At 41.2% G+C, this 24,199-nt stretch overlaps 2 protein-coding genes across 2 annotated transcripts; one reads left to right on the plus strand and one right to left on the minus strand.

Moving 5' to 3' along the window:
* Nucleotides 1–160: 160 nt before the first annotated feature.
* On the plus strand, nucleotides 161–1,606 carry BIRC5 (baculoviral IAP repeat containing 5). Its single transcript, XM_054290426.1, has 4 exons — nucleotides 161–275; nucleotides 362–471; nucleotides 595–712; nucleotides 937–1,606. Exons 1-4 carry the CDS (start codon nucleotides 162–164, stop codon nucleotides 1,015–1,017), a joined length of 423 nt encoding a protein of 140 aa, XP_054146401.1. The 5' UTR covers nucleotide 161; the 3' UTR covers nucleotides 1,018–1,606.
* A 381-nt stretch (nucleotides 1,607–1,987) lies between these two features.
* On the minus strand, nucleotides 1,988–22,539 carry DZANK1 (double zinc ribbon and ankyrin repeat domains 1). Its single transcript, XM_054290241.1, has 20 exons — nucleotides 22,431–22,539; nucleotides 21,642–21,795; nucleotides 20,453–20,570; nucleotides 20,067–20,163; nucleotides 19,205–19,317; nucleotides 18,586–18,671; nucleotides 17,181–17,298; nucleotides 16,176–16,289; nucleotides 15,140–15,232; nucleotides 13,102–13,224; nucleotides 12,218–12,379; nucleotides 11,377–11,605; nucleotides 7,743–7,846; nucleotides 6,505–6,576; nucleotides 5,464–5,560; nucleotides 4,578–4,666; nucleotides 3,443–3,523; nucleotides 2,778–2,905; nucleotides 2,357–2,431; nucleotides 1,988–2,211 (listed from the first exon to the last, which is right to left on the minus strand). The coding sequence occupies exons 1-20, from the start codon at nucleotides 22,537–22,539 to the stop codon at nucleotides 2,091–2,093; spliced, it is 2,283 nt and encodes a 760-aa protein (XP_054146216.1). The 3' UTR covers nucleotides 1,988–2,090.
* Between the last annotated feature and the right edge of the window lie 1,660 nt (nucleotides 22,540–24,199).

The following is a 24,199-nucleotide window of genomic DNA, read 5'->3' on the forward strand; positions in this document are numbered from 1 at the left end:
AACTTTTCCTAACGGGGCAACAAATCCCTGAGCTCCGATTCGCTGCCACAAGGAAAGGTTTCCTTTCTCCAGGCTGCGCGGGCGCCCTGAGGGCTCGGTGAGGGCGGCGGGCCCGCCCCGCTCCCGCCGTGCCCCGCGCTCGCAGCCGTTTGAACGGGGCCATGGCGGGCCGGGAGCTGCTGCCCGAGGGGTGGCGGCTCTACTTCCACTCCGTCCGCGCCGCCACCTTCCACAACTGGCCCTTCACCGAGGGCTGCGCCTGCACGCCCGAGCGGGTGAGCGCGGGGCCGGGGCGGCGGGAGGGGAGCGGAGCGGGGCCGGGCGGGCGGGCGGGCGCTGACGGCCTCCCGTGTGCCCGCAGATGGCGGCGGCGGGCTTCGTGCACTGCCCCAGCGAGAACAGCCCCGACGTGGCGCAGTGCTTCTACTGCCTCAAGGAGCTGGAGGGCTGGGAGCCCGACGATGACCCGCTGTGAGTACCGGGGGATCCCTCGGCCTCTGCCCCAGCCCGGGGCAGCCGCTGGCGGCGACCGAGAGCGGGACCGTGTGGCTCCCTGCCTCCTCTTATTTTCTCTTTCTTTTCGCCTCTTTTCAGGGAGGAGCACAAAAAACACGCTGCGGCCTGTGGTTTTCTTTCTCTTCAGAAAGAACCTTCTAACATGACGGTGCAGGAGTTCCTGAAGCTGGAAAAAATGCGAGCGAGAAAGGCACTTGTACGTACACGGCATCTTGGCTTTGAATTGTTCGGCCGGGCTCGTTCCTTACCACAAGGCTTTGTGTAAAGTGCTTTGTTGTATCCAGGCTCGGGCTGGATCAGCCGGTGATCCCTTTCCTTGTTCTCTGCTTTATGCAGGATGTATCCTTCTTTCTCCTCGAAGCTGAATGATGCTCCACTTAGTGGTAGACAGTAACATCATATTATTTTTACTCTTTGCAGAAAAAAGAGGTCTCTCAGATGATGACCAAGGTTGAAGATAAAGCCAAGATCCAGCGCTGTAGTATAAAGAATCTGTCCTAGACTGCTGCAGCTTCATAGTTGCCAGTGACACCTGTCTTGTCCACATGCTGTGGCACTGCCCTGTGACTGAACGGCCGTGTTTCCTGAGGCTGCTTCCAGACTGGCTGTCCCTGAGAAGCAGAGGGAATTCTTCTTCACTCCTCCCACTCTGTCTGGGAGGTACCTGGGGTTTGATGCACTGCATACAAAATATTTTTCTGCAAGGATTCTCCTAATTTTCCTGCTGGTTTTTAAAGGATTATTATTTGTGGGTTTACTTGTTTTCTTTTTTTTTTTTTTTTTAATTTTTTTTGTAAATCCACCTGTTTGGAGATATTGCTGTCTCATAAAGATAGTAGTAGCTCTGGTGCTAAAACTTGTATTTTTGATAGCAGCTGACATGCATTTCCATATTTGTACTGAATATTCTGATGCTTTTAGATGCTTTGGGACATAGAAAGGAGAAGGAGTTTTAAAAATACTTTGAGGTTTTAGGATTGTGGCTAATAACTTGGAGTTATACCACACCTTAGTGTGCCTGGTATTCTTGTAAATTTCTGTTTGTTGTTGGCTGCTGCCTTGTGTTGATGCATTTATAAATAAAAGCTGAAGGCAGAACAACAAAGTAGTTTTACTCAATTTTCTGGAGGACAAGACTCTGACCTTTACTGCAATGGGCTGCAGTTTTCACATCAAAAAGGAAATTAAGCTCATCAGTTACAGCTTGCAGTGCTATTGCTCAAGTGTCAGTGTTCATCAGGCATTGTAGACATTTCAGAGATATTGAAATGCATTTGTGCCTGGGAAGGTTTGGTTTGTCCCTTTGCTTGGAAAGGAAAAGAAAATTTGCAGAATAGAGTGCAGTCAGAGGGGAATTGTGCTCTGAACTGCTGGAAAGGAACGGGGCAATCTTGGAGGAACTCTTTGACTATTACAGGGCCCAAGCTGATCCAGGGCCGTGGATTCTGCAGACGGAACTGGACACACGTGGTCAGGTGCTCCCAAAGTCAAAGAACCTTCAGCTTTATTTGGGGATTAAGTTTGCTGTAATAACACATTGATGAGAACAATGTTCCTGTGTCACATAAGTCTGTTCAGTGCTCTCTATCCCCACTTACTTGGAACAGTGAAATAACCTTATTATCTCCAGCTGCAACAGCCAAATCCAGCGCTGAGTGCCCTGCTGCATTCTTCTTTTGCACGCTTGCATTGCAGCTGTAAATACAGAACATTGGTTTAAACTGCTTCAATTCAGTGCACTTAGTGATGAAGTGGCTTGGAGGTGAATGTTGATGTAGAGGAACTTTGGAATTTCTGGATGCTGCTTCCCACAGGGACACGGGGCAGCCACAGTACCTACCCTAACAGGGCCCGGACGCTCTCCTCTCCCTCCAGTCCCAGCAGAACTGCCTCGTGGAGAGCTGTGTTGTTGTGCCTGCACAGGAGGAATGAGCAATGCACTTACTGCCCAAGGAAACTTGGCAAATAAAACTTAGGAAGATGAATAGGAGGGTGCAGAACACACGAGAAGTGTGGCAGGCTTTGGGGATGTTTATCTTATTAAGTTGAAATGGGTGGGGGAAGGAAGTGAATAGAACAGCAGCTTTTATAACAGAAGTTATGGGAAATCTTCAAAGCTGGCAACTGGGAGTGTGGATAGTGTCCTTGAAATGAACATATTTGTGGAGGAGAGGTGGGGTTTAGCTCTCTCTGAAACTGGAGCACGTGTGATTTCTTTTGGTAAAACTTGGCAAGAGCTGAGGCAGAGGATCAGAACTCACGGCCCTGACTGCTGGTCAATGTCAGCCCCTTTCTGCACCAGAGGGGAGATGGCTCCTGTGTGCTTGTTCAGGACAGCAACTGTGAGGGCAGGGCGCTCCTCCTGGCTCAGGGAGTTGGGGTCAGCTCCCTGGAACAGAGCACAGGCAAAGGGGGCTGCTAACACCACACAGATTCTTCAGCATCCACCTCACTTTTGTGTTGTGCCAGTTCAAGTTGGCAAATGGGCTTCGTGCTCAAGACAGACAGAGGTTCAAAGTGTGTTGTTTTGCTTTCTTCTGAAAATGTTTGTCATCTCCTAGCTCAAAGCCAGAGTTAATGTGTGTAACAATAGCCAAATGAGATCCCAGAGCAGAAACACAGATTATGCTTGCTTTTGCTATACAGAGGACTTGATCCTAAATTATAATATTAATACATTTTTTTTTGTTTGGCTTTGATAAACCCAGAGAAGACTGCCTTATCCACTGACCAAATAGAAATTTGGGGAGATCATCTGTAAATGTAAAACAGGCCCTATCTTCTCTAAAATGCTCTTTCAGTCTGAAGCCTGGTATTGCAAGGCTGTTGCCTCCTAATCATCAAGCTGAAGTTGCATTCCAGGCTAATATTCACGCAGTAGACAGGCAAAGAGTTGAAAAAGGAAACTTCAGCAAGTGTTACTTACATCACTGAGCAACTGTTCTATGAAGGAGATTCTGCCTTTCCCAGTTTGACCCAGTTCATCCAGCAGCTGTCTGGACTCTGGCTGTGGAGACACACAACAGCCAGAAACATTGCACACAGGGAAAATGCAAGCAGGTGGGCCAGATTCTGCCTTGGAATGAAAGTGCAAAATCCACACAGTGGCATGAATTTGATGTATCTGAGCCTCAGTTACTAATCCCTGACTTCTTTGGGAATGTTTTTCTGAACCTGAGCAAATGTTGGGTAACCCTGGCTAATATCTCACCACTGAGGTCTTCATTCAGCAATGGGTGTCTGCAAATTATTCACTTTATGGCAATGCAGCTCCCCAGGGCTGTACAAAGATCTGCTCAGCACAGCAAAATTAAACATGGCTACATGTTTAGGAGTAAAGTTTGAAGTTTCCAAAACTTGTGGAAGTATTTTATTTTAAAAATATGTATGTTTTGCCTCAGTGAAATTAGTTTACTAAATCTTAACAAACAAACAACAAAACCTAAAACGTTTTCCTTTTATTTCTTCCCAGCTTTCAACCTTCTCTCATTTTGAAAGCTCAGTCACTTTTTTATCTCTGGACTCATATCACAGATCTTCTCCCACCTGTTCAGTTGGCTGACTGATCCAAGCTTAGATTAATGTACATTGCCCTTTTGAAATTTTCCATGTCATTACTGATAGTCCCTCTAGTAGACAGTTCTTTCAGGAAATTTGGTCTCCAGGGAAGTAAATCCTTGCTTCTTGAATTAAACTAGGCCTCTATGGAGTTAAATGTTGTAAAGTCAAGGGAAGATGACAATACTTCCATTTGATGTTGTTTCTGAAAAATATCTGTAAGAGAATCACTGCAACAGTCCTTAGGCCTAATGCAGTGTCAAAATTGAATGGGTTCAAAATGAGAGAAAAAAAATCTAATTAAACTCTTAGAAAAACAAATTAGTTATTTCCAGTTCTGAATGAAATGTCAGTTACCAATGTTCAGGTTTTCTATTAAGTTGGACTTTTAACCCCTGGCCCCAGTCAGGGTTAAAATCTTTCTGTTTTAATGCCTGGATGCCCTCCTTCATGTTAATGCTGCTCTATAAATCTTTTTTCCTGTATTTGCAGGGGATACTTACAGAGAGCCTAGATTCCTTTCCCATGAGTGTTCTTGACTTGGTTCTCTTTATTTTGCCTCTTGAATGGAAAAGATTGGGATCATCTCTGCCTACCAGAAAGGAAAACAAGTGTTAATTCAAAGCAAAGTCAGTATCCTAACTAGAACTTGGGGCAGAGATCTGGAAATAATTTATCCAAAATCAAAGCAGTATTTATCAGTTTTCCACATGAGAAAGTGATGAAATACTTGTTGCAGTTCAAACTGGTTTTAACAAAAGGTTTGCACGGCTCCCAGTGCAGTGACTGCCTCTTGCTAAGCCTCAGACTGGAAGCACAAAGTGGATGAAACTTACATGTGAATTATATCAATGATGCTATAGGAATTCCTGAATTGTAATGCTGACTTTACAACTGGTTGATTTAATGAAAACCTAAGTCCAAAATGAGATGCTCAAAATGCTGAGCTGTTACTGACACCAGTGGGAGATTGCAGTTAAACAACATCCCTACATGAATGTATTTCATAATTTCTCATCTCTGCCAAAAGTGCCAGAGCTGGCAGTTCCTGGAGAGCTCAGATGTAGAGATAATATTGATGTTTATGGTTCCTATTGTAAAAGAGTATGTGAAATATCTAAAGTTTTAGTGCTATAATAAAAGCTGTGACCTGTGGCTGCAGTTCACTGCTCTCCTCAGCTCTCCAGGGATGAAGTTCCCAGGAGTTTTTGAGGGCATCTGTACATTGCTTAAATCTCAACTTGGACACCTTTTGAGACTTAAAAGATCAACTTAAATAGGCACAGAATGTTTGCCTGCCTTGGTGTTTAAGCTTTCAAGCACTACTTCTGTATACCTGACTGCTCTATTTATAGTCTACTGTAAAGACAGGGAGGAAAAAAATCTCACCAAAATTAGTCTGACTGCCATCCTGTCCATCTCTGACTTCTGCTCCAGCACTCAGATAATCATTGCTGAGCTTCACTGCTCTGTTAGGATGAATATTCTGTAGAATCATCAAATGCAGGCAGTTACTAAGATTATCATGTAATGATAAATAATAATGATGATAATAAAAAAATATAATAAATAAATACTCTTAGTGGCACAACACTTGCCTATGAGAAAATACATAGGCTTTGAATAGCAGTGTCAAATTACCACAAGACATGGTCATATGTAATTGAACTCTGTTTTGAGGCAAAATTATGTAGCAATTTTTTCTGAACCTTCTGTTAGGTATTTCTTTTGATTTAGAAAAAAAATTATACAACCTTAGTTAATGAAATGAAGATTCTCATCCAAATGAAAGTATTTCTACCACTTGAGAAATTTCGCTTCTGAAATGATGTGATACAGTTTTTCAGGCCTCACATGGCAAGGTAAGCTTTCCAAGATTCCACACAAGAGATGCAGTCTGAATTTTGGATTTTTGAAATGGTAGATTTTCATCTTGAAAAGCTGGAAATGTGTATATGTTGTGATTTTTGGAGCATGGTAATTCCTGAGATAGAGATTCCAGGTTTTGAATAGAGCTAACAGGAGCTCTGACAAAAGTTATCTCCAAACTATTGAGAATTACTAAGCTTAGTTTTTAAGAGCACATTTTGCAGGCTTAAGAAAAGCAGGTTCTGAGATCAAAAGCCAAGGGGTGCTAGAATCATCAAACAACATCAGCTGAAAGAAGAAAGTTAATACTAATAGCAAACTAACAAAATGTGAGATGATAGCAACATAACCACGAAGTCTGGCTTAATCAGATAAAGATACCTGTTCATTCAGCTCCAACAGAGAAACAAAAAGATTCTTTTCTCTGGAGAGGTAAGTTAACACCCTCTGAACAAAAGCATTTCTTGTTTAGACCTGAATTTCAAATCTATCAGCATTACACTGCTCTAGTGACAGCTTTAGAGCAGCTGCCTCTCAACAGGTCCCATCCCATGAACTGACCTTGTTAACAGCAGCAAAATTCAATGTAATAGTGACTTCATAGTCATCTTCAGAGAGGGTGGCATAGTTAATCTAAAAGGAAAGAGCAGCCATTAGTAGATCTTAGCAAAAAACCCCCACAAAAGTACTTTAAAGAATAATTCTTGCTGATGGTGTTTCTTGTGCAGCCAATGCACAAAATCACACGTGGCCTTTGCCTCCTTGTGATATTGTACCAACACTTCCCATGTCAATGAGAAAGGGGCAGGTGTGTTTTGAGAAACTGGAAATTTCATAACAACTGAAACACCAAATGAATCCAAAAGTGTAGTAAGGCTGCATTTCATAGAAGTTCAGTCATTCTCCACTGAGATGTTGTAGCTGCATAAAAGGCTGTGTTGTTCTTGGGACTCCCAGATCCAGGAGAACTGGTGGCTGCTTTAGGGACACCAGTCTGTACTAAAACTTTGGTACCTTTGTGTATCAATCCTTGAGACAGTACTGCTGGCAACAAATCTATGGAAGTCATACAAAAATGAGTGCACAGGAGATTGTAAAGAGGTGGAATGAAGATTATATTGCAGCTGGTTGAGAATTTTGAGGTAAGGTTGATTATATTTCTAATCCACATGAAAAACTGAAAAAGCAGCATTAAACCCAGATAGTTGGCATCTGCTTTGAACCATTTGTTACTGCTGGGGGCATTGCTTTTAAGACAATAAACTGACACAAGGCCAAGAAGCAGCAGGAATAGCCTTCCCCAGACAATTTTATATTCTTCAGGCCTATCCTTTTGAATCCTCTAGCAGAGGAGATAAGTTGAAATGGACTGTATCTCAACTCTATTAAGCAGATATTCTCTTATAGTTGCACAGCAGCTTCTGAACATCTTGGTGGACAATAGGTCGCAGTGAATATAGAAATTAGATAGCAAGTATCTACTGGAGTATCTACTCCTTAGGAAGGAGTCCTAGAAGGTTCCCACCTTCTTTCTATATAAAAAGCAGCTGAGCAAAGGATTTCTCACTCCCCTTGCAGTTCTTAGGTGAGAGAATGGGAATTGCCATTGGAAAAAAAAGCAGAAAAAAGTCTTCAGAAGAAGACTGACCAAAAAATGGAAAAACCAAACAGGACAAATGACACACAGGTCAACATCTAAAGAAAAGGGAGACATTTACTTTTCCAGTGGTTGTGTAGCAGCCATGATAATCTTTTCATGACCCTCCAAAGGAAGATATTACTCACAAGTTCCTTCCTACCTTTCCCATTTGAGGTTCTCCAATCAGTGTTCTGAATTCAGGGTTGTTCTGGGCATAGCTTCTTAAATGAGCACAAACATGATCCAGCTGTTTTCTCCAGTAACCTGTTCACAGGGAGAAAAATCCTTAAAATGTGATTAACATTCCTTCTAGTCAGGTGAATGGAAGGTTTAAAAGATAGCACAGTTTCATTGAGATAAAAAAAAATGCTGTAGAAAATTCATCTAATCATGAAAATGAGAAGGAAGTTATACCCTAAAAAGCCAGGTGAAACACTGTTTTATCTGTAGTTATAATTCATCCTTAGGGCCCTCTATTCACAACAAAGCCATGTCTTGGAATGGTCCTTAGGAGTCAAAACTGGTTCTGTGTGAAGGGAAAAATCTCACACCATTCCAGATCATAAAAAAAGGAAAAAGTAAAATATTACAATTAAGTAATTATGTATTACTGAACTGATTTTTAGTTGATTTGGGATAACTGACAGGGAACAATAATCCAAATCTGAAAACTGCAAACACAGAAACTCAGGACACACAACATTTTGGTCTGTGTAAGTTATCCTCCAAATTAATTCCTTTCAATTTGATATGTAAGAGCATATTAAAAGCTTAAGCATTCCTGCTCTTTTTCCTGTCAGGATTGCTGGGAGAGAGTCAGCATTCCTTTATCCTGATAGAGGCCACAAAACATGAGGGGATGAATGTGCCTGGATTAAAAACTCATCTTAAGCCATTTAGAGCTTTGGCACCTCCTGTCCAGGCAATTCCAGAGCTACATTTTGTTTTCATCAGAGAAAAAAACAAATGGACTTGTTCTCATTTTTAACTGTTTGTTTTCAGGATCTGGGTGATTTTCTTTTTTAGTATCCTTATGGTAAATACAGAGCATGATTCATTTTGTTGTAAATAAACTGTGTAGGCTTGGTAACCTCATTTAACTTACACAATGCAGCTGCTCTGATCTTATCCTTTCCTTCATGTTAAGTGAAGCTTAAAACAGTGAAAAGAGACCAAGCCAGAAGGAAAGTGCTGCTCTGGCTTTTACAAGACAAAGCAAGGGCACAAGGAGTTTTGTGCTTGGAAGACTCAAGGTTGACAAATGATGCTATGACAAACGAAACCAACAAATCTTACTTGTTAAGCAGCTTTAAATGAATAGAAAAAGAAGGATCCACAGAACAACATAAATTGCCCCCAAAAACTAATACAAGCTGAAAGCAGTGTTTAAAACATCTAAAATAGACTATTTGCTGAGTGATCTCTCCATTGAAGTCAGTATTTTTTGCAATAAAGTGGTTTATAACTGGCTCAGATCCCCAGATTTTATTTGGAAAAATCCAGATGGTCAGGAACATATTCTTGCATGGTTGATGTTCTATTAGATCTCATTATACCTATATCATACTGATTTTACCTTTGTTACAGTAGAAAAGGAAGTTCTTGGTAAAGTTTACCTGGTAAATGTCTTGGTTCCTGTTCAAAACAGACTGAAAGTACAACAAAAAAAGAAATATAGTATACACCAGAGGATTGGTGTTTTGGTACTGCTGTTGTTTGCCCCTTTCTTAACTTTAATGTTTTTTTTAATCTTCACACATGAAAAGAAGGTTAGTTAATAGTTGATATGGTCAAGAAATAATAACCTCCACCATTTTACTTCATTGCTTGTATTTAAAAACTTGAATATCAAATGTCTGATCCTATTTTGATTGAAGAAATAATTGTCATATTTGACATAAATAAACAAGATTTTCCTGGGTGATAGTGCATGGTCTTGTTGATACAAATAGTTTCAAGCCATGTATAAAACTCAGCATGAACTGACTGTAAAAGACATTTATTGATTTATGGAATGAAATAAATTCCTCAGTCCTTGGCAGGATCTAAAGGAGAATACATTACACAGTGCAACTTCAAAAAAGTTACCTCTGCTAAGTGGATAAAAGAGAAAATAATTCAAAAGCAGCTCAGAATCTGTGCCCAACCTTTCCCAGTGACAGCAGTTCTCACTCACAAGTCAAGAGCTGTACTTCTGACAGAGATATACAAATATTCAGTGTGACTTTGCTTTTTTCTTGGCTCTATTAGGGGCCAATCCTGTTTTATCTCTGACTAAATTAAGCTCCCTGGCATGTTAAGTCAAGTATTTCCTACAGTGATGCCTAAGAGAACATGTCACATTTCAGAGGAAGGGAGGAGGAAAACAGATTTCCCCATTGATTATTTTAGGAATCAGAGTCCATCTGAATACAGACACGCAGAGTCAAAAGAGGAATTTCTAACATCCATTAGCAACTTTTACTACCCAATAGAAAATTAATTCTGGTAACAGCCTAAGGAGTTGATCATCTGACTGCTGAAGAGAGCTAGATGAGAAAGTGGATCCAAAAGAGTAACTGCTCCTCCAAACCAGGGTTTGGTGCTGTAATGATTGAAAATTAACTCATTCTATGGATTGCCCAGCTGGACTGCCCTGTGAGATTAAAGACCATTTTGCCCACTGAGCCATTTATTAGGTCCCTAATTAATAATAATGGACTGTCTTCAAGGGTTTGGGATCCAGAAAGCTGAAGATTTCTCAGGATCGTAAAACTAAAACCTCTAAAAATGGCAAAGCATTTAATGACAGCAAACAGTCAAGTGACTCCACAAAGAACAAAGTTGTGGAGGGATAGAATATAAGAGAATAGTGCAGAAGGTAATCTCACACCTGAGGAGTTGCAGCTGTACCAATCACCAGAGATTAGGAACAGCCCTGCCCTGAACAGGCCACAGCTGTGTCCAACAATGATGTGTGCTATAAAAGAGCGGGTTAGCTGGGTGAGAGGAGCTGGAGTTTGTTGGCTGTGTTGTGAAGAAGGAGTCAGTGCTGTGAAGAAGGAGTCAGTGCTGTGAAGAAGGAGTCAGTGCTGTGAGGAACTGCCCATGAGATATCACCAAGAAGGTATGGGAGATTTCCAATAAGATGACAACACAAAGTTACCACAAAACTCACTGTGAATGAAAGTTGTCTGCACTACTGCTCCTGCTGTAGTCTGTGAGAGGAAAGACTCTTCAATGAGTGATATTTTTATAATCCTGTTAAGAATCCCTTTCTCTAGTTTAGTTATCTTTGCTTCTGAAGCTTCTATCATTTATTCCACAGCAGCACGCCAAACAAGTTGCTTGTGTAGATGACCTTCATCATATTTTCAAGAGCTCTGATCCCCTGTGTCTCAGAGTTTTGTTTAGCAATATCCCTGCAGGTGCCATCACAGCTCTGCCTGAAGTTCACATGGTAGAGGCTGGGGAGGCTCCTGGGAACTGGGAGTATTCAGTGGTTTCCAATTCCCATACAGGACACCTGCCTCCGGTCTTGTGGGATCTGAAGAGATCAAAGTGCTACCAATTTAGTAAGGCTGCACAGGGCTCAGTAAGCCAAATTTTGATATTGCTGATAGTTTTATTTTAGCTATTGATGGAGATCAGTGATTGAATTCTAGGGCAGTGCATTTACAAGTGACTGGTGGAAACAGACTTGTAAAGATGTACATAAGTGTCTGACTGATGCCACATTCCATGCATTATAATATTTTCAAGAAAAAAAGCAAGGTCATAAATTGTTTAGAAATCACAAAATCAGAACTTCTAACCTTTTCCAGGACTAATGGCTGTCAGGAGAGGCTTATGATCACTCATCTTTTCCACCTTTTCCTTTTGTGAAATCAGCTCAAGCTCCTTCTTTTCCAACAGTTTGCTGGATGGGTAAAAAAGTCCAATGGTTTGGGTTCCTTTATCTTCTCTTTCTGTTAGTTCTGCCCTTGATTTGGGCAAGGAAACAGGACAAGTTTTCCAGGCAACTTGAGCCTGTAATAGTTTTGCCTGTGAGGGGTGGTGGAGAAGGGAAAATGTAAGTAATATAGGTATAATTCAATGGCTTACAAGCATAACTAACCAAGGGAATGTAAGGGAATGAAAAAGCTAGCAGGAAGAATCATTAACAATTTAAAAATTTTAGTTACCAGTCTGTAACAACAATGCAACTTACCATAAATATTCAAGCAAAATCCAAATTCTTTACAATTGCCAGGGAATGTGTATGCTTTTGTAGGGCAAAAGCTGCTTTATTAAGTATTGGAGTCTGTCTTAAAACAGTTTAAAAACTACTACTACATTTGTGTGAAAGAATACCTTGCATCAGCAGACCACAACTAATTCACAGCCAATAAGATACAACTACTTGAAGAGCTAAGACTTTTGAAAGGCTGACTGTTTCCCACTTTGCCATTTACAAAGGCTGGATTGAGGCCTTGGGCTGAGGCTGCTTTTCAGCAGAAAGCAAACCAAACATTTTTGCCCTCCTTGTGCTCCCAGCCTACAGCATTGTCCCAAGGCAATGGAATTCCCATTCCCAAGGAATGGAGCTGTGCTGATCCACCTTCCCCCAGTAGAGCAGCCTCTCCCTGAGTTCAAACCTGGCTTTGTGTGTCCTACCTGGGAGGATGCCAGGGGGTCCCCACGGTCCATGAGAGTGCCAGGAGAGCTTTGTCTGGATGGGGGCTCTATGTACACACCACAGGACACACAGAATCGAGCATAGGGCTGGTTGCTGGTCCCACACTTGGAACAAGCAAAGTAGGATGGAAGAGGTCCAGGCTGGAAAGTTCAATGCAACATTTGTCACTGGAGCAGCATAGGATGAATGACTCAGGAATGATAAGGGCAGAGGAATGAATTTAAAGGATGTAAAGCACCACCCTGAGTGCCCTAACACAGTACAGGACTAATGGTTATTTACGCGTGTAGGGGAGTGTTTCAAATTTTATGTGCGTTCAGCTCACGGAGAATAAATTCTGCTTTAGTGTGATCTTAGGTAGAAGCACTGCACAAGGGGAAATTTTTTACATTGATTGTAGCTCTACTGAGCAGCAGTTAAGTATTGTCCTCACTGAAGTTAAGGAGGCCTTCAGTCAAAACAATTGCATGCATCATCTCATATCTGGTAATTGCCTGTGTAGGTGATTATAGCCCAGAGCTGTTATGGGAAAACTTGCATTGGGTCAGCCTGTACTTTAACCTTTGATGGTTAAGCTACTTTGCCTGAGCACAGGGCTGTTGCATCTCAGCTGATGCAATGACCTGGTGCTTGTTGACCCACGATAATTTGTTTGCAGCTCTAAACCCTGGGGTCACAGACTGATGTGGAGTCAGGACGCCACCTAAGCCATTCCTTTTTCCATACCCAACCCTCTCTGCTCTAAGCAAGTATCTGGATGCTAACAGTGTTTAGTGACTGGCAGGAGCTTAGCACAGAGCAGTGTGGCACTGCAGCAGAGAAGCAGCCCCAGGTGTGTCCCAGAGGCAGCAGGAGCACCTGCCTTGGCCCCACACCAGGCACAGAAGCGGGCGTCGCTCCGGTTCACACCGCCGCACTTGGAGCACCGAGCCGTCTGCCCTGGCTGGCCCTGCAGAGATGGGCACCAGTCTCCTCCAAACGTGGGCTGGTTAAACAAAACAAGCATTAGGCACAAAATCCTCCTTGTGAAGGAAAGTCTACCAGCCTAATAAAGGGAAAGAGGAAAGCAAGCTGTTCTGGCAACATAAAGTAATATTCAGCCTAAAGGAATTCTTGCAGCTTAGAGTGACTTGGATCTAACTTATAATTTTCATCACAAAACCACAGTAAAGTGTAGCATTAATTAATTTGAAAATATTTTTAGCAGAACTAGCACTAAAAAATAACCTTATCAATGGTGTGCTTTTAAACTGAGTATTTATTAATAGAGTCCTATGTATAAGCACATATGAAATTAAGATGGAGGCTTCTGTACTGACAAACTTGCATTTCCAAATCCAACACACAATTTTCCTTGTACCTCTCTCTTTAGTAGTATGGCAGGGAGAATGTGTTCAGGCAAAGAGTTTCCTCACAGTTTAGAATTTGCTGCATAAATATATTTTTGCACTCTTTTGCTTTGTGCAAATTATAGATTACCCAACTTTTCTACAATTAACTTATATGAGTAAGCAAAACAGGTTTTTCATCTGAAACTTCCAGAGCTTAAGTACAGATCCCAGTTAGGACAAATAGCACTTAAAAATGTTTTGTTAGGTTTTGCCTTAAGGCTTATGCAGTTTATTTTCTCTACAAGTCAGGAATATGGATAGGGGACAGAAGCCAAGGAAAATTATTTTGATTACACCATAACAGCAAGTAAGCAAACACAAAATAGCCCTGTTTTAATCTGTGGCCTGCATTGCAAGTTGAACAATGTAATTAGGGGGTTCAGTTGGAAAATAAAATTTAGAAAAGCATAAGTCTAAGTATGTTCTAAATATAAATTATGTAATAGCCATTAATAATATCAGCATTATTACTATTAAAACCTACTAATAACTAATAATACAATAACTAACTATTGTTATCACTAATTCATCATCATTATTAGCAAATTTTCTGATTACTATTAATAATTCTTAGTAAGCATTTAACTTTCTCAGCTACTACAGGTCTCACATTCGAGTCACATGCCTAACTACATATGCAGCTACATATTATCTACACACATTTCTGCATTCAGTGAAGCAGCCAAACATATATTTATCTTAGGTAAGTGCAGAATCCTACTGAAATTCACTTTGAAATGACACTCATGTGGCTATACAAGAGACTTTTGCCTCTAGTTATGGACAGTTTTAGAATTCAAGATGTTAATCATTATAATCAGAAGATTTTAACTTGCAAAGCATTATTGTTATATCATTTTTGTATTTACCACAACATGGAGAAGTGAAATGTACCAGATGTTTTTCATACAAGATTTTTTCAGAACTGAAAATAAAATTCTTCTAAGGAACCAAGCTAAATGGGGAGTTGAAACAGAGCAATTTTAAGGGTAATATTTCAGTGCTTTTCTCACCTCTGTGCAGAGTCACAGCCAAATACAAGCATGCTAGCTGTATGCATGTAGGAGAAGCAGCAAGTAGAGATAAGAAAAATAATGCAAAAGTGGAGATAAGAAATATAATGCAAAAGCCTATTCTATTTTCAGAATATAACTGACATCAGTGTGAATGTTGTTCCTGATGTATAAATTCAACTTTTCTAATGCAATTAAAAGTAATCTAGACACAAACAAGACTCCCTTGGAGTCAAGACTACCCATTTTCTGAGAGCCTTCTGAGCTTTCTCAAGGGCATTCACAATCCTGACTTCCATGTCAGAAGCTTGAAGGTACATGAGACACTCATGTTTAATTGGACATTTGTGGTGGAGCTTCTGTGGGAGGACTGGGCTTAAATGTGACATTGGGGAGAGAATCTCTGCTTTGGTGACATGGGGACATGACTTCAGTTTTCCAGAGATAAAGGATGTTGTGCTGTGGTTTGATTCACCCAGTGTGATTGAAGCCTTACCAGTTGTACTTCAGGCAGTTTGCTCTCACAAGTTGCACAGTGCTTATGGTGAAGAGGATTTCCTGTGCCACACACCTGACAAATGACTTTGCCCTTTTAAACAGAGAGAAAACACATTTCACAGAGTATTTGAAAACTGTCTGAAAACAAAAATACAAAGACTTGATATTACAAAATGCTGTGGTTTTCCAGCCCTGCAGATAGAGAACATCCTTCAAGTCTGGGCTGTTTCACGCTTTAGTTAGGCCATGTTGCCTCTCATCACATGGGGACTATTTTTTTTTAATTATGCTTTAGTTTCTTCAGGAGATTCAGTATCAGTATCTCCAGGTCTTTGTATACTCTGGTTTCAGTTTGCTGAGTTACTATCCTCACAAAAACCAGACAGCGCAGAATGTGCATAGACAATTATTAACAATAATATAACACCAAGTGAGGTGCCTTAAAAGACCTCTGGTGGTGATTTGACCCTGGCTGAAGACCAGGTGCCCACCAAAGCTGTTCTATTATTCCCCTCAGTTGGACAGAAAAGAGAAAATATAATGAAAGGCTCATGAGTTTAAGAGCAGGGAGAGATCACTCACTGATCACTGTCAGGGGAAAAACAGACTCATCTTGGGCAAGTTACTGAATTTATTACTAGTCAAATCAGAGTAGGAAAATAAGGAATCAAACCAAATCTCAAAAAACACCTTTCCCCCACTCCTCCTTCTTTCCTGGACTTAATTTTCCTCCTAATTCTCTGTCTCCTGCCCTCCTCAGCAGCGCAGGGAAATGGAGGTTAAGATCAGCCCATCACACATTGCTTCTGCTGCTCCTTCCTTCTCAAGGGAAGTTTGTCCATGTCTTTCTTGTACTGGGGAATCCTTAATCCCTTTTTCCATTCAAGTTGTTTTAAATCTCACTAACTCTTAAAGGTGTCCATAATGTAATTATACAAAGCTGGGTTGGATCAAAATATTTGTAATGAAGTCATCTGCTAGAAAAATGCATGCCAGGAGTTAAATAACTATTTTTTTTTCTTATTCTCAATTACCTTTATGCAGATGTTGGTTTGGGGCTGCAGCTGTGGAGCTATTGGTGCCTCACAGATAATGCAAGTGGGTGTATTCATTGGCACAAGATGTCTGCATTCAAGGCACGGTGCCATCTGAAGGAAAAGCCACATCTCACAGTTATGTTAAGGACCACAATGAGATCATTAAGGTTATCATGAGATTTCAGTATTTTCCTAGCTGGAGTGTATATCAGCAGCAAGGTCACTGGAAACATAGCAATTGACAGAAACAGATGCTGATACCTTAAAGATCAAAGGATCATATTGAGAAAATATTAAGATATCTGGAAAGAGAATGTCAGAAAGGTGTTAAGGTAATTTTCAATAAAATGAAAATGATACTATAAATATAGTAGGACTGGCAAGGTGCTGTGGTCCTTGAGGGGACCCTGTGAGAAGGCTTTCTTTCTGTTTCCAAGAAATTACAATCCTGTTATTCCACTCTCACCCACTTCATACAGGTAACTGAAATTCTCCTAATTATGAACCTAATCTAAGAAGGTGGTGAATCTCAGTCATTACTTTAAACTACAGCACTGCCCAGACCAGACAACTTTCTGATGATACAGGAAGGGAAATACACCACTGACTTGTTAGGTCAGGTCTTGGGAAGAGCTTAGAGAAGACAGTTACTCATACTACTCCAAAAACTTGGTGCGTATGCCCACACATGTCACCATTTAAAGTTTCAGGTCTGGTAGTGTTTCCTTACATAGGCAAATAATTTACTTTTCTTTGTTTTCCTTATTAGAATACATGGCCCTTGAAGAATCTATGGTCAATTTCACCCATCTTTGGAGAATTTCATTGGGTCCAGTGCTGAAGTTATTGAGCAGAACTTTGAAATGAAAGTGTGAGTAGGTAACAGGTTTGCCAGCACTGACTGTGTAGCTTGCAGAGGCTGCTGTTCTTTGCCAGGATGATGTGTGGACTGCTGTCATGTTTGCAAGGATGATGTGTGCATTGCTGTGATATTTTGCTGACCTGTGTTCCTTCGGGGACTGGGAAACGCTGGAATGGCACAGGGGGGATGGGAGATCCACATTTCTGGCAGAAGTGAGCCAAGGGCTCAGACAGGCGAGGGGCAGAACAATGTGCACATCTGAAAATAAAGCAAACTGGCTGAGCTGGGTTTAGTATTGCACTGCTGCATAATAATGAATAATCTGGAATTGGCTGTGACAGGACTTAGGCTGCTGATTTCTCAGCAGTGGTGGAACACCACACCATGCCCCAACATCCAGATATGGAGTTCTGAACTCCAAACAGCTTTGCAAGGTAGAAAGCTGTCTGGTCTCAGGGGTCTCTGTGGTCATGATGACCCCAAGATGTGTCAGAGTCTCTCTTCCCAGCCCAGCAGCTGAAGAAGGAGTCAGGATTCTTCTGTTCTGGTTCTCAAGGTTGTTTATTTGCTGTTATCTATAATATGCTTTCTCCAACCCACCAAGGTCTGTCTGGCAGGTCAGGTTGTGGCACACTGACCACCTCAGAGGTGATGTTATCTTTTTATACTAAAAACTACATGTACATTATTTACAATAATTTCCCAATACCTATCACCTATGTTTGACACTGTGTTCCTACTCTAAACCAATCTGAAAGTGCCACGATCACCCAGAAGATGGAGGCCAAGAAGAAGGAGAAAAAAGGACAAGGCATGCCCAAATTCCTCCATCCTGGGACCCTGAGCCCCCATTCTAAAAACCCCCAAAATTCTACTTTTCACCCTGTGACAAACTAACTATCATTCTACTTAAAATTCTGTGGCTTGTAAATCCTCATATAAAGTTGGTAATTGTTTTTTCCATGGGTCAAAATCAAAGGCACAGGGGCCTTGGGCTCTGTGCCAAGGTCTCTGAGCCCCCTGGCAGGGGCTCGAGCCCTCCAGAACAGCCAGAGGTATGTCCTGGGTTCTGACAGTCTGGCGACTATGGAGTTTCATACTTTCCTCCGCATGATGGGAGATGAACAGGTCTCCAGACAGGCAGTCTGTGTCACTGCTGCACCACGGGGAACCACTGATGTAGATCACAGAACTTTTTCAATCCTGATAAGCACTAATGTTCTGTGAGACTACTCCAGTGAGCAGTGCTCACCTACAGCACTGAGGGTGTACTACAATTTGAAAAGATAGTTTATTCTCTGAACCTATGAGTGTTAGGAGGTTTGTTTTTTAAGGGATGATAAGACAGCTGATAACAGACAGTTGAAAACTACATTTAGCAAACAGAACGTTTAAAGTCCTATCTAGATGATGCTCTGCAGCTATGACCCAATGTCTGTCTTTGCCTTCCTTAGTTTTACAGAAACCCACAGGATTATCAGCTTGGTTGCAGAAGGCTCAGATATTTTCCAAAGGACAAGTATGTTAAAAGGAGAAGCCACTTACTTAAGGAAATCTGTTTCACTCTGGATCCTTGACATGTGTGTGCTTGCTAGGCTTTTCTGGACAGTTACTGTAGAGGAACTTGTAAACTGAAATAGAGGCAATTCTTTATGCTTTAGTAAGGAAATATTTGCAAAATGCATAGAAAGAGAAATCAGCTACTGATGCAATTTGAAATAAACTGCACTGAAGTGCACTGATTTGAAGAGTATCTACCATTCTTGATTCCCCCATTAGCTGAATTAAGGACCCATGGCTCCTTCCAGTAAAAATAAATCAATGCCTTGCTATGTAATTCCACCACAGCATTACTGAATATTTTTACTTGCCAACAAACAGCAGTAAGTATTTGCTAACTGCAGATTCAGGAATGTATTAGAAAAGAATTAGTAGGGATGCAGTCAGTATTGATTTCCTTTGCCTGGTTTTATCCATACTGACAACTGTGTCCTGCTTTGGGCATTCCTATTCCAGTGCATCATCACCGTTCCATTTAAATCAGGACTGCAGAATCCAGGCAAAAGCATTAATAGCTGAGAGAGATCACAAATCTTCACCTCCTCCTTTTTTTAGACCTGAGGACAATCTTGCAAAGTTTTCTTCAGCCTACCCCTTTGCTCACCTGCAATGACTCCATTTGCTGTGCTGAGGTGGATTCCTCTCTGAGCTCTGTGGCTCCCAAACCACTGGCAAGGAGCTGAGGCCCTTGAGGGGATCTGTGAGAAGGTTTTCTGTCTGTTTCCAAGATTAAAATGACAATCCTGTTATTCCACTGTCACCCACTTCATGCTTCAGTTAATATATATCTGAACTGGAATGTTACATACTCTAGCTAAATATAATTAAAAACACATTTGGCATCCACATTTTGGGTTCAAATAAGCTGCATGGAATTACAGGAAATGAAACTAGAAGAAACCCCACACCTCTCTGACTGAGCTGACTTTTGTGTTTTAATTTATTTACAGTTTTCTTCCTTCCTGCATGCTAAAAAATTACTCCCAGTTCCTGAGAGTAAATTAATGAGTAAACATTAATAAAATTACCTGCTCTAAAACAGTCCCATTGCTGTTGCCATGGAATAAGAGACTTTATCTACAGAGAAAATGTGGGTGAAGCTTTCATTTCTGCTCAGTGTATTTATTTTGGAATCTTACTGCAAGCAAACATCAGTAAAGAAACTCTGTAAAGGATTTGCAATCCCATCAATTTAATAGCATCTTCTGGCACAAAGGGAAGTACAGACAGGGCCTTGTTGTGTTACTGAGAAATGAATGACATTTTAATATGTTTTAAGAAGTGATGTGAAATGTATGGAAGGCAAATTTTGTTCTCTATTTGCAGTGTTGAGCAATCCAAACTGGAATTTCCAGAGAATGTTCTGTCTTCTGAGAGGGTTTTGAAATTACCCACATTTTACAAGTTATACAAGAGGAAAACTATGCTATTTTCTGCTATCTCAGTTTTATGAAGTGATACTGTACCTTGAAGGTCTTGGGTTGTTTCATCCCAGGCAGGCTTGATTTCCACATTCAGTCTATTCTTCTTAGGTTTTGTAGTAAATGTTCCACCTTCCTTATTCTAAAATGTAATTCCATTTCAATTTCAAATAAAACTTTTGCTTTTGCTCTAATCCTCTCCTGCTATAGTTGTTAAAAATTTAAAACTACATCCTTAAGGTATTTATTTTCAATGCAAGTATGTTAAAAGCTTAATTTTAACATTACAAAAAGGATCAAAGCAGCAAAGATGGGCAAAAAGAGAAAATAAGATATGTGAATAAAACTGGCAGTCACAGCTTAATATCTAAATAATATCATATATACAACATTTTATACTCACACAAGGGGTTACAATTTCCAAAACTTACCAGTGTGGCCATATATTTCAGGAAATTCTTGTCATCATCTTCAACAGGGAAAAGGAAGTTTGGTTGCTGGTACTCTACCACAAACACCTTTGTCACAATTGAACTCTCCCTGTAGTCCCTGAAAATCAACATTCACAAAGCTAAGAACCTGCCACAGACCTGTGTGCTGCAACAAGAAAATCTCTCATGGATGTGGTTTATTAGGTGGAACATCCCTTTCAAGCTTGCCAGTCATCATTGCAGTAGGATCTTGAGCAATCTTTATTTGATAAAGCAACTGTCATTCTCTAATGCCTATTAAATTACAGCAGTGGATTGAAATAGCTGTAAATGTCTAAACCACTCTTGCATGGTTTATTGTCATTAAAGTGAATCTCTGAAAATGTCTTAGTATAAACAGTCTGGAAACAAATGTTAATCCAGGCAGTGATGGCAAGAAAATAAACCTAGGCCTAGGTTTTGTGTGTTATATAAAGTTGTTGTATTGCAGTGCAGACACGAGCACAGGCTGGCTGCAGGTGCTGCTAACAGGGAACAGCAAACACAAATCTCCAAGTGGAGTGGAAGTTCCTGCCCCCTTGGAAATAAAAGATAATGTAACACAGTACAGACAGAGAGTGGATGTGTCCTCTCTCTCAGCATGAAGTTAGTTTGGACAAACTCACTGGTTGTGCAGCAAAATCCAGTTTTCTTTCTATGAATTGTATTTTTGCTTCACCCCATGTTGTACTTAAGCTGTGAGGTTCAGCATTCTGTGATCCCTTGGGAGAAATGAAGCAAATTCCTGGGAAGATCAGCTTCTAATAATCCACAGAACCACTGGATGACCCCAGAAACACCAGCCTGGTTTCTGTGGTGTTTCTGATGGTCACACTCCAAAGGAGGAGCCCTCAGGACAGTACATCAGCCTCTCACCCACAGCCTCTGGGATCAGTGGACACCCAGAGTCCAGGAGATAGTACCCAAGAGGTTATCCAGCCACACAAAACATGGACATCCATTTTAATGGATAAAAATTAACCTGAGAAAGCCAAGTCAATGCTATTCATGAGGATCATTTAGATTGCAAACTGCCTGGGGAAAGGCTCATCTCTCACCTGCAGGGTATGGAGTGCTTTAAACAACACAGGGATGTCGGTCCCTTGCCAAAACAGGACTAAAATAAACCAAACCAGGATTTGTAACTCACTTTGTAACTGCCAGAGCCTTGACCATTACTCTCCCCTCTGGTAACATGATAGGACCCTTATACTCCAAGGTGTTATAAGGCCCATAGCCAGGTTTCCTACTGAGTTCTGGTTTACTTCCATCTAAAGTGTAATAAATAGAGGCCTCAGGTGTATCTGAAAGAAACAGAAAAAGTAATTCCTCAGACTGTAGGAACCTTGGGAAAACAAAGTATTCACTACTGTGCTTGATTTTTCTCACATAAAGAAAATAAAGCAGGTCCATAAGTGACTGAATGTTTGGGATCAAAACTGTTTCTCCCATGAAATATCAGTTACCCAACAAAAGCAATTTCATTGTAAGCAATATTTCTAACAGCAAAGTATCTGTGAAATGATTTTGCATGCAAACATTGCAGCAGTTTGTCCATTCCAATGACAGAAAGGGTATTTTCTGCCACAGCAAAAGGTGACAATTCAAAAATTGTAATGACAACGTTGGGAGTAAGCCTGGTACATGATTCTTTCAGGAACTGTTTTTGCAGTCAAAGCCAAATGCAAGAGCTTAAAAGTTTGGCCTTGGAAGCAATTAAGACTGCTAGCACAAATAACTTTTATGTCAGTAATATTGTTTGGATGCATAAATTTACATGCAAGTATATTTGGTGCATCAAATCTGCTGGTCAATTTTATAAGTTCCTTAAATGCACACTCCAAACATCATGGTTAAATGTGAAAAAGGTATAAAGGCTAAATATTTCAAATGGACACATAAGTACAGGTTTGAGGTGGGGTTAAAGCCTTGTTCATACCTGATTTTATTTCTATGAGAGTATTTGTGTCTATTTCCCGTTGAGCTTTCCCAGGAGGTGGGATTCGAAGTGGGAAGATCTGAGGAGCTGAGACAGAGCCAGCTGTCATTTTTTCCCAGCAGTGGTCTTTAAAACAGAAAAGTAAAAAGACAGACAATCATTTCCCTAAAAAGAAGAATGCACTGAGAAATACAGTCTTTTAGCATGACTCCTTGTCTTTGTTTCTCTTGAAGAGAGAACACTGGATTCTTTAAACCATTCTGTGATTGTGACTCTGTGTGTTTGAGCTAGAACAGCTGCAGCACCTCATGTCAGAGATACATGGAAGGAGTAAGGGACAAGAATCTCCACCCTGACCATGTCAGATGTGAAACCAGCTTCATCCCACTATGGCCACCTGAATAAGTGGAAAATACTAAAGAAAACCAGCTAATTTTTTAGCTTATCCCAGTTATCATGTGAATCCAGAATATATCCATGAAACAGGTGCCAAACCTGATTTATCCTGATGTACACAGTCATTATCACATCATGTAATTCAAGAATGCAAAAATGCATTTGGATATGATGACATTTTACAAAACAAAGATATAGTATACACTCCAGATCTTGTGAATTGATGCTCAGGGCCAGGAAACACGTCTGGGTTACAAGGGTTTGGTTCTGTCACCATCCCTCCAGTGCCCCAGGGACACTTTCCCCTCTCTCAGGGCAATCTGTCCCAGTGCTACTTTACAGGGTGAGGGTGAACCCTTCCCCTGGAAGCCTGGAACTTCCCGTGCCCCAGATTCTCTCTGTTGCCTCCTGCCCCAATTTTGGGCACCACTGAGCCCAGCCCGGTCCATCCTCTGACCCCACCCACCAACCCCGGGCGGATCAGCTCTGTCCCTGACCCGAGGGGGCGTTCAGCCTTCCCCGATGGTCCCAGCAGCTCTTGGCATCCCAGAGCTACAGCGGGCTCCTGGGGAAACCCAGGGCACTGGGAATATTCCTCTGTCTGCTCTGGGGTGCCCTGACCCCCAGGGGTGCACTGACTTTGACCCTCACTCATGGAGAAAGTTTCCTAAACTCCAGAATAGAACAGAATCCACAAAAGTGTGAAATAGATTATAGAGAGCAGTGTAGGTGTATCACTTGGTGAGAAATTTAGGTTTTGGGATTTTTAGTATGTTGTGGATGGAAGCAAGATGGAGGGCACAGGGTGTCATCCTGGGTTTCTTCTTCATGCTTCTTCTTTCTTCTTCTTCATGGGTTTGGGTGGCATTTTGTAATTGGGCAAAAAAGTCCACATTGTGGGCTCTTTAAGATCAGTTATGTGATTTATGTTATACAATAATTCGTGCTAAAGGAAATTGAAACCACAGCATCTTGGGCACCAAGCCAGTGTCGGACAAATAAAGAATGGAGATTCAAGCACCAGGAGGACACTGTCTCCAGGGATATTTCAAAGATGTATATTTCAAGGGATTTTTTTTCATTTGACAAGACCCCAGCAGGAGGCATTTGACGGGCATCATCAGAAGTTTATGCCAGGAAGTTTTCACCTGACAGGATTCCAGGAATTATCCACCGCTTCCAGGAAACACCACAGCAAAAAAGAAAAACTACAATAATATGCTAAAATATGCTATAGAAGAGCCCTCTACCAGAGCCCAAAGGACTGTATAAAACAGATCTCTTTGAAATGACATTTCAGAGACCCACAGGGACCTTGGTGCAATAGAGACCAAATCCTGAGACTCCTGGACCCTGATCACCTGGCCCAGAGT

Source organism: Melozone crissalis, unplaced genomic scaffold (assembly GCF_028551555.1).
Source record: "Melozone crissalis strain CALT ecotype California unplaced genomic scaffold, PUWL_Pcris_2 ptg000081l_1, whole genome shotgun sequence".
Lineage (NCBI taxonomy): Eukaryota > Metazoa > Chordata > Aves > Passeriformes > Passerellidae > Melozone > Melozone crissalis.